A 10,250-nucleotide genomic window follows, 5' to 3' on the forward strand; every position below is an offset into this window, starting at 1 on the left:
AGCATTCCAGGTAAAGCTGGTTGAGAGAATGCCAAGAGTGTGCAAAGCTGTCAAAGGCAAAGGCTGGCTACTTTGAAGAATCTAAAATATATTTTGATTAACTTTTTTTTGGTTACAACATGATTCCATGTGTGTTAATCCATAGTTTGTCTTCACTATTATTCTACAATGTAGAAAATAGTAAAAATAAAGAAAAACCCTTGAATGAGTAGGTGTGTCCAAACTTGCTACTGTGCATAAGGAGATAAGCCAAAGGCCGTATCATACAACCGTCTCGGGGTACACTGTACAAACTACAGTCTCTCTCACTTTCTCTCTCTGGTTCATGTAGCCACATTTTAACTGTCCTCTTGGTGTGAATGATTTCACAGGATGTTAGCTTTATGTCTTTAACATTTAATCACAGCTTATTACATAGTAATGGCATACTCTCTGTCCAAAAGGGCACCCTATTACCTTTTGTAGTGCACCACTTTTGAGTACTTAATCTCAGTTAACCCCGAACTAAAGTGTCACGTCATTGGTCAGACGCTCAATTGATGTTCTGGGTCCATACGTATTAAGAGAAGAGACGCTAGAAAGAGGAGTGGAACCCTCTCTCTTTGCATGTTACGAACATCCCCTCTCATTCCAAAATATGAATAATGCTAACACCTGCGAAATCGTGATTTGTACAAATAACCAAACACCAGAACTGCTGCTGCTCGTTATCCTACGCATCTCATTCAGTCCCGACAGATTCTCTCGGTTAACACGCAGAATCTTTCCACGAGAGATTATATGGGCCATAGTAGAAAGTAGTCCACTACTTGGTACGCAAACACACAAATGGTTCGAGGACATGATGTTGGAAACGCTGGATCTACGTTCCAAATGGCACCCTATTCCATACGTAGTGCACTACTTTTTAGCCTTGGCCCAAGGGAGCCCTAAAGTTTCTGTTGACAGCCAATCATTGATACACAGTGTACAAAACATTAAGAACACCTGCTCTTTCCATGACTGACCAGGTGAATCCAGGTGAAAACTATGATCCCTAATTCATGTCACTTGTTAAATCCACTTCAATCAATGTAGATGAAGGGGAGAAGACCGGTTAAAGAAGGATTTTTAAGCCTTGAGACAATTGAGACATGGATTATGTGTGTGTCATTCAGAGGGTGAATGGGCAAGACAAAAGATTTAAGTGCCTTTGAACCGGGTATGGTAGTAGATGCCAGGCGCACCGGTTTGTGTCAAGAACTGCAACGCTGCTGGGATTTTCACGCTCGGCAGTTTCCCGTGTGTATCAAGAATGGTCCACCACCCAAAGGACATCCAGACAACTTGACACAACTGTGGGAACGCTTTCAGCACCTTGTAGAGTCCATGCTCCTACGAATTGAGGCTGTTCTGAGAGCAAAAGGGGGTGCAACTCAATATTAGCAGGGTGTTCCTAATGTCTTGTACACTGTAAATGGCTGCAGCTGCTACGTCATGGTGAGCCACATCTGTGGGGATTTTGTGTTTCTTGGTTGTAATTTCATTACTTAGAATATTGATCTTGAGTCATCCTATTATGTATACATTAGTATTGTAAATAGGAATATATACATCTACATATTTTAGCTGTTCTTGTCTAATAATGTCCTTTATGATTTCATGTTGTGTGTGGACCCCAGGAAGAGTAGCTGCTGCTTTTGCAACAGCTAATGGGGATCCTAATAACATACCCCCCCACCAACATCGTAGATCAGAAAAATAAAAGCCTGCACAGGTTATTTCTGCTCCAAAGTGGTTTCATTACCTGCCTAGCAACCATGTTCAATCATTTTCTCGCACGAGGGAATTCATATCCTGTGGTTGTTCAAAGCAGAGAAATAGAATCTCTCTAGGTCTGTGGTTGAAACGGTTAGCTTCCAACCTATAGCTTCATAGGAGTACACTGGCCGTAGTGTTGTAGGAGACAAGCAATAACCCACATACAACACTGCTCTGTCCATGTCTTCATTCACTGCAACCATCTGGTGTGTGGCAATAATACATGTATATATTTCATTAAAACTGTAACTCACCATACATGATTAAAAAACAACTATTTATTACTATCACACAACAGCATTCCATGGACCCGTACCCACTACTGCACCCGACAGCCGGTTGCTTACAACAGCAACTGTACTCCCCTCCATAAGTATTTGGACAGCGAAGCAAAACATTTACTTCAGCATTTTGGCTTTTAGATCAAATTATTCACATCATGAGACAGTACAGGATGTCAGCACGAGGGTATTTTCATACATATGTTTTAATGTTTAGAAATGATGTTTAATGTTTAGTCCCCCCATTTGAAGAAGTCGTTAGTATTTGGACACATTCACGTAGCGTAAAGTAATCAAAAGTTGAGCATTTGGTTCCATATCCCTTGACCCTAATGACTACATCAAGCTTTTGGCTCTACAACCTTGTTGGAAGCATTTGCAGTTTGTTTTTGGATGCGTTTCACATTATATTTTGCCCAATAGGAAATGAACGATGACTGGAGTAAATATCTTTCTATGGGAGCAGATGTTTCTGAACACTACCAAATGAATCCTGATAGCTACAACAAAACATGCTAACCTCTCACTTGTTACCAACAACAGGGGAGGTTAGTATTTCTTGGAGGGGGGGTGGATCTTTGTGCCTCTAACCTTCACTCATCATCATTCACGATTCATTCATGATTACTGATAATCATGGTAGCATCCACATTAATGTAGAGGTGTTCTGAAACATTCTGTTCTTACTTACAATAGACGCTTGTAGGGTCACAAGCTTGATGTAGCCATTGAGTGCAAGGAATACGGGACCAAATACTCAACTTTCAATAACTTTAATAGACTAAGTGAATTTGTCCAAATACTTCTTCAAATGGGTGGAATAGATACATAGTCCCTTCATTTCTAAACGGTAAAACAGATGTGTATGAAAATACCCTCAAGTTAAAGGTGACATCCTGTACTCTCGCCTCATAAGAAACATGGGATCTAAATAGAAAGATGTTATTGTCACGCCCTGACCTTAGTATTCTTTGTTTTCTTTATTATTTTGGTTAGGTCAGGGTGTGACAAGGGGTGGTTTGTCCTGTCTAGGGTTTTTGTATGTCTATGGTTAGTTGCCTGTGTCTCCACTCGTTTATATATAGCTTCACGTTCCTTTTGTTGTTTTGTAAAGTTTGTTTAGTGTTCTTCGTTTCATTAAAAAGAAGAATTTATTCACATCCCGCTGCGCCCTGGGGTCTCCTCCATTCAACCAACGTGACAGTTATCCTCACTGTCCAAAGACATATTTAAAAGGATTGTTTAAAATAAATGAACAGGGGGAAAAAAAAGGAATTGAACGAAAACTCCCTGGTCAATTCTGTCGGCCACCTAGTGGGTGGGTTTTCTGGGGTTGAATTCAATTTATTGTGGGAGCCACACCCGCATATCTTGTGGCAAATCTGAATATCGACTACTTAGAAGTGCGTAGGAAATGTGTACATTTCCTAAGTCCGACTCTGCCCCTATGAGAAAAGGCTTGAGTGTGTAGTAAAACAATGTAATTGGTGGTGATTGTGAATGATCTACTGTAATGCGATCTGATTGAATGGGGTTTTGTACTATGGAGTGTTGTATGACAGTTAAAATACTCACATATTCCTTCTTAAGTACCGGCAATAGAAGATGTACCTGTTTGAGGTCTCGTTACAAAAACAAAATCCATAAAATGTTGTTCAGCATAGCAACGTTATTAGGCCAGTACAGGGTACCCTGCTTTTAGGTCCCAACGTCCTCTCCTCTTTCTTCTCTTCTCACAGGGTAAAGGCAAGACGGATGTAATAAACAGATGGAGGGAGAGAGGGATGAGAGAGACCTGTTTCTACTCGTCCTCCTCTGTGCTGGAGCTGGGCGGTAGGAGGACACACTCCTGTCTTCGGCTCTTGGACGCCCTCCTCTTCCTCCTCCCTGGCATCTTCAGCCTCCTGTGGATCACATCTAAGATACACAACACGCACCCCTTATCAGAACAACTGCAAAAGAGGCTTAACAGTAATGATAACGCTCAGTTGTAAAAGTCAGGGTCCTATAAACTCTGATCCTTTTTTGGCAGATTTTCTTTATAAACATTTTTCTTTTAGGTTCACGTTTTTTTCCTGTTATCAGGTTTTCGCTCTCAAAATGAACACTTATTTAATAGTAAAACAACAAAATCATATGTTCCAAGTCCACAACAATGCTTGAACTACATCTGGAGACCACTTTTTAGGTCTGGTATAAATCTAAGAAATGTTGACCGTTGTTTGGTTAGCGATGTTTCTGTAGCACTCACGTAAATGCAGAGTTTGCAAAAGGTCCTCTGGTCAATTTCCCCCCAAATGTTACTTTTTTTTTTTAGGAACTCTGTCAGGGTCTCAACTTACTGTTAAAATAGTAGAATAACACAAGGTGCAATTTCTAAAGTTTGTTGTGCATCAGCAGTTTTCCTCAGTCACTGATAGTCAGTCAATTAGCCCATGTCAGCTTTTTTGTTTTAGATTGCTAAGTTAGCTGCCCGCTAAACTATCTAAACTTGTTATCATGTTCGAATTACAGGCTAGGGGGCCCCCATTGATTTTGTTAGTCAGTCTCACACAGATATCATATTCAAAACTGCAAACATTTATCTTCACCCTATGGCAAAACGGGTAGAATTGCAGGAAATTAGCTACACCCCATGGCAAAATGATTTACTCGAAATTAACTCTAAAACTATCTCCGCTGTCAAGAGGGGCGCCATTAAAATGTTTTGCTCACAATGTGGTTGGGGGGGGGGGGGGGGGTATAGATGTGGGTATGCAGACCCGGGAGCAACTGCAGCCCCTCATGATGAGTTCAGATTTTTTTGTGGCCACCACCCCCATCGAAGTTGTCCATCCCTGGTGTAGACATATTGTATGTGCGCACCACACACACACACACACACACACGGGGCATGGCTGTGCCATTTCAGAAAGGTAAATACAAATCACTGATGCATTTATTTAATATATTATGATAATTTTAGGCAAATTAATAAATGTTCTAAGTTCAATACATTTTTTTTATATCGTTGAATTCCATTTTCATGTCTGCATTCCGTAACGCAAATTTTATAGGGCCCCTAAGGAGTGTGTGTTGGGGACGGGGGGATGTGTGATCCCCAATGAACCCACCTGCCACCCTGTCGTAGTCCTGCTTGGAGTCGTGCCAGTACATGCTGGGCGTTGTGCGCCAGTGGCGGTAGAGGCGCGTGTGCAGCACGGACAGCACCAGCAGCACCAGGAGGAAGCCCAACGCCGCCGCCGCCCACACCGCCTCGTCTGTCCGCGGAGTGGGCAGCATCCTGTCACCGGGTCCAGCCACAGCGGCCCCTAGCGGAGCTATGGTCTCAGTGCACTCGTGGCCCACCCTACCATCACAGTCTGCTCTCCTGTCCTGGCTGTTCGCCTGAGTGACAGCCAGCTGTTTGGGCTGACTCTGAGACAGAGGCTTTTTCCTCTTGGTTGGAGAGTCCACGGGCTGTGTCTCTCCCTCGTGTCTGCTGCTCTTCTCCTCTCTCTCCTGGATGTCTCCCGTTTTCCCGCTCTGCCTCTTGTCCTCTGCTTCGTTCTGGTTCACCCAGTCTGTTTCTCTCACTTTGCCTCTGGGATCTTTTTCATTAGTGTCATTTTCTCTGCGGTGAGGTTGAGTCACTTTGAGTTCTCGGTCCGTGCCTCCCTGTGTAGCGCTCACTGTGGCTTGGCCCTGTGCTTCAGGTTGGAGTGTGATTCCATGTTTCTGGACTCTGTTTGGCTCGGTTCTGTCCAGGGTGGTCCGTCTCTCTTTCTCCTTCCCCTCCTTCCTGAGTGCAGCTCGGCTCTTGCGGACCCTCCCTCTCCCCCAGTCTGTCACCTCCAACCATCCATCCAGAAGAGAGAGGGTCTCCTCACAGCACTGCCTCAGAGACTGGTTAGGATCAACAAAAAGGCACACCCAGTAAATCATACAAACAGTAAAACGTTTCTATGAGAGCTTCAAGAAAAACCTGGTTGCGGGGAATTGCAGTAGCTTCGCCAAATACCACAAATGTCAGAGTACAGATTATTTTATGTATATTGGTTCTTTAAATTTGGATAAGAGTGCTGAAAATGTAATGACTTTAAGGTTATTTGTTGATGTGAAAATCTAAATGCACAGATCTGATGGTAGTGTCATTAGATTTGGGGTGGAATGGGGTCCCCAGAAATTCTGGCCCCAAAAATGTGGTCCCCACTGAAAAAGTTTGAATACCACTGCTTTATGTTGTCTTTCAAACTTTCAGACATGCAGTGCCCTCTCCTCTCTCTGTCTTCTGGCTCACCTTTTGCTTTGGGTATGCGTGTTTGTGATCTGCAGGATGGGTCAACAGCAAGTTATACTGTCTGCTTTGATCCACGTCGCCACGGTTCCCGTGTGCCGCTGTCGACTGCAGCCAATCACAGACCTCCGACGTGGTCACATGGGACAGCTCCAGCGTGCGACCCCAGGACACCAGCGCTAACGGCTTCAACAGGATAGAGATTCAGTCACCACAGGGTCATGTTCAGTCGGAACCAAAAGGAAGACAACGGGTAAGTGCTATCTCTATTTATCCAATAAGAAACACTTGTTTTCTCCTTTGTTTAGTAACTGTGTGCCCTAATGAACACAACCTTCATTTCAATGACAGGCCACTCTGAAGATGTGTTCCCCATTGATAGAGGGAACATTCTGATGTCTTGTTTCACCGTCGTGACTTTGTCTATGCATCTGTTGGGGTATCAATTGAACGCTCTGCTGTCATAGTAGACATATTTTGTGAGGAGGTGTCCGTTTTCAGTGTAATCTATAATCTGGGATATCAGCCATTTCACAAACTAGTACAGTAGATGGAAAATCACGTCTACTGATATCTAAGTCTAAGTAAAGGCAATGTTTCCTTTGATACTGTCTTTATTGTGTGTGTGACTCACTCACTCTGTGTTTGCTGAGGTCAGGGTGTGGCGTTATGATGTAATCAGACAGACAGCAGTGGCCCAGGACAGACAGCAGGTCACGCTGACGAACAGGAGCACACGGATGGTACAGCAACACTGTTGCTCCATGCTGCAAGCACACACACACACACACACACACACACACACACACACACACACACACATCAACAGTAGAGACCGATTAGAGTTGGACAATCTGTTGTGGTAATACTGGACTAATGAAAACATATTGGCTATCTAATATGTGAGGTTGTGTGTGTGGTGTCAGGGTTTTAGTGGTTACCTGCAGGTTGTTGAGCCAGCGCTGAGGGGGGCAGTACAGGTACTCTCCACTCTCTGCTCCTACAGTCCGGTGAGCACCACTACACAAACCACCCACATAAAGACAGTTTAGTAAAAGGCACGCAACACAGGAATTGACATTAAGCTCTCAGAGGCACTTGCCCATCAGGCAGGTCAGGAGCAGTTTTTATTCATGGTTTTGGTCACTTTCCCAGAAAATGTATTTGGCTGTTTACATACAGATTACATTGTCACATTAAAGAGTTATTGCAAAGTAATATACATGAATATTTGCATGAGAAATGGAGTGCACATTTAACGGCCTGTCATATTTAACTGGATTTGACACAGGTTCCCAGGTGTGTATGTATTGTGTGTTCTTGATGATGTAACACTCCCTGTGTGTGTGTGTGTGTGTGTGTGTGTGTGTGTGTGTGTGTATTGTGTGTTCTTGGTGATGTAACACTCCCTGTGTGTGTGTGTGTGTATTGTGTGTTCTTGGTGATGTAACACTCCCTGTGTGTGTGTGTATGTGTGTGTGTGTGTGTGTGTATTGTGTGTTCTTGGTGATGTAACACTCCCTGTGTGTGTGTGTGTGTGTGTGTTTGTGTTTGTGTTTGTGTGTGTGTGTGTGTTTGTGTGTGTGTGTGTGTGTGTGTCCGCCCGCAGCATCTTACCTGTTGGGGATAGTGTGATTGTATGTGATGGGTGTGTCCATGCAGACGTGCTCGATCCGCTGAGGTCAGACAGGAAAAGAGGGCAGACTTATGTATCAGCGCCAGGCGTGATTTCTCATTCTATATTTCAGAGAGGCATGTTTAGTTCTAGATCATACATTTCTACGTGAACGTTCTGCAACGCTGTGCCCTGCTGAACGGGGCTCAGGATTAGGCAACGTTTGCATCCTATCCTTCCAGACAGAAACACTGCGGTATGTTGTCTTGTTGACAATTTTGTTTGAATTTGTATTGAATTAAATTGAACAGGTCATGCGCCCTCTCTAGCAGAAAATGAGCCGGTGGCTCTTTTATAGTATATTTGTGTAAAGAATCAGTCGCTCCAAAGACTTATCAGTAATAGCTACAATGTGATCTAAGGGTTTGGAAAGAACGTGCACATAAGGAAAGATAAAGGCTAGCTCATTGTACTTTCTGTTTGACAAGTTGAGTGATTTACCTGTGGGGGATACTTTGTGTCAATGCTAGCAATCTTCTGCAAACAGAGGAGAGAGACCTGGTTTACACTGTGTTTCAGCAATGGATTTGCTTGGGAAAATGCACACAACAAATGCACAATATTACGCCACGTGAACACGATAAATAGGTTACATAATCGTCAATGCTCGAGCTTGTGTTAAGTGAACATGTAATTCGTGCTTACAGTAGTTTACTACCAGTCTTTATGTATGTTCTGTGGAACAGCGGTTCAATGGGTCAAGTGGTTAGCTCCATAGTTACCTGGGTAGTGGACTCTGGCCAGGAAATCACAGGACAGCTCCACACAACTGACGGGGGCAGGTCTCTCCCCAGCAAGAGCTGCCAGTCACAGAAACACCATCATACAGATACAAAACGGTCACAGTTTACTTGCTGTTTTGAACGGTAACATACAATCGACGGCACATATATTCGCCATGTCATTGCATTGATGTGATGGCTATGGTTTTTCTTCACGGTCGTTATGCAGATTGTCTAGCTGTTATAATTGAAGCAGGCAATACAAAGTAAAGTGAAGTGGCATGCGACAACTTTTACTTTTACTTCACTACATTCCTAAAGAAAATGTATGTACTTTTTACTCCATACATTTTCCCTGACACACAAAAGTACTCGTTACATTTCGAATGGTCCAATTCACACTTATCAAGAGAACATCCCTGGTCATCCCTACATCCTCTGATATGGAAGACTCACTAAACATACATGCTTCGTTTGTAAACACACATGCTTCGTTTGTAAATTAGTTCGGAGTTTTTGGGAGTAATAAAAAAAACAAGAAAATGGTTCAGTCTGGTTACTGGGTGACTTTCACTTTTACCTGAGTCATTTTATATTAGGGTATCTTTACTTTTACTCATATATGACAATTGGGTACTTTTTTCCACCACTGCATATGGCCGTATAAAATAGTCCATAATGATTCATATTGTACCTTGCCATTGTCACAAGCTTTCCACATCGGCCTAGCAGCACGGGACAGAACCAAGCACAGCCACAGTCCGGACAGCAGAGTCGACACCGGTGGAGACATTCTTCTTCACACAATGGACAGAGCGCGAATCACGGCGATAGTATCGTTTGAAGTAATCTCTTAAAATAAATACATAATTTTTTCAAAACAACCATTGGTCAACATTTGGATCATCCCATTATTGTAGCTCCCACGTCGAGAACCATCGGTGCGAACTACTGCAAAAGCCCTCTCTGCTGGCACTGAGCGCAAACATCCAGTGCAAAGCGAGGCATTGATGCTGTTACAGCAAAGGGCTATCCGACAAAAATACAGTATTCGAAGCTCTCTTTATTCTTTACCATACGGTTAACGTTAGAACTGGCTACGGCAAAGCAAATGGGACAGAAAATGTAGGTAATTTTTTCATGGCTCCTACTCATTTCTTCCACACGGTGGCGACAAATTATCACTTAACCGTCTGAACGCTGGAAACCGAGGACAGGCGCGCTTCAGCACTCGGCGGTCCGGTTCTGTGAGTTTGTGTGGCCTACAACTTCGCATCTGAGTCGTTGTTGCTCATAGATGTTTCCACTTCACAATAACAGCACTTACAGTTGACTGGGCAGCTCTAGCAGGGAAGAAATTTGATGAACTGACTTGTTGGAAAGGTGGTATCCTATGACAGTGCAACGCTGAACATTTTATTTTAAATGGTGTTAGCATCATTTTTTATTCCTGTTCATTTTGGAGTAACAAGTTCGAGGCGCTGCGTGCTAATGGT

The 10,250-nt window shown here is 43.3% G+C and overlaps 1 protein-coding gene across 1 annotated transcript; it reads right to left on the minus strand.

Annotated features, from left to right (window-relative positions):
• Window positions 1-1,669: 1,669 nt before the first annotated feature.
• On the minus strand, window positions 1,670-9,956 carry LOC139386085 (tumor protein p53-inducible protein 13-like). Its single transcript, XM_071131506.1, has 9 exons — window positions 9,449-9,956; window positions 8,755-8,832; window positions 8,474-8,509; window positions 7,975-8,033; window positions 7,299-7,377; window positions 6,996-7,124; window positions 6,361-6,543; window positions 5,195-5,966; window positions 1,670-3,998 (listed from the first exon to the last, which is right to left on the minus strand). Exons 1-9 carry the CDS (start codon window positions 9,545-9,547, stop codon window positions 3,883-3,885), a joined length of 1,551 nt encoding a protein of 516 aa, XP_070987607.1. The 5' UTR covers window positions 9,548-9,956; the 3' UTR covers window positions 1,670-3,882.
• Between the last annotated feature and the right edge of the window lie 294 nt (window positions 9,957-10,250).

The sequence above is a fragment of the Oncorhynchus clarkii genome, chromosome 27 (assembly GCF_045791955.1).
Source record: "Oncorhynchus clarkii lewisi isolate Uvic-CL-2024 chromosome 27, UVic_Ocla_1.0, whole genome shotgun sequence".
NCBI classification, from domain to species: domain Eukaryota; kingdom Metazoa; phylum Chordata; class Actinopteri; order Salmoniformes; family Salmonidae; genus Oncorhynchus; species Oncorhynchus clarkii.

Excerpts from the sequence above, each read along its gene's own strand:
- LOC139386085 (XM_071131506.1), bottom strand. The coding sequence starts at position 9,547 with ATGTCTCCACCGGTGTCGACTCTGCTGTCCGGACTGTGGCTGTGCTTG. Across the intron at positions 8,833-9,448 it reads AAGCTTGTGACAATGGCAAG|CTCTTGCTGGGGAGAGACCT; the intron begins GTACAATATGAA and ends TGTGACTGGCAG. Across the intron at positions 8,510-8,754 it reads GGCCAGAGTCCACTACCCAG|AAGATTGCTAGCATTGACAC; the intron begins GTAACTATGGAG and ends CTCTGTTTGCAG.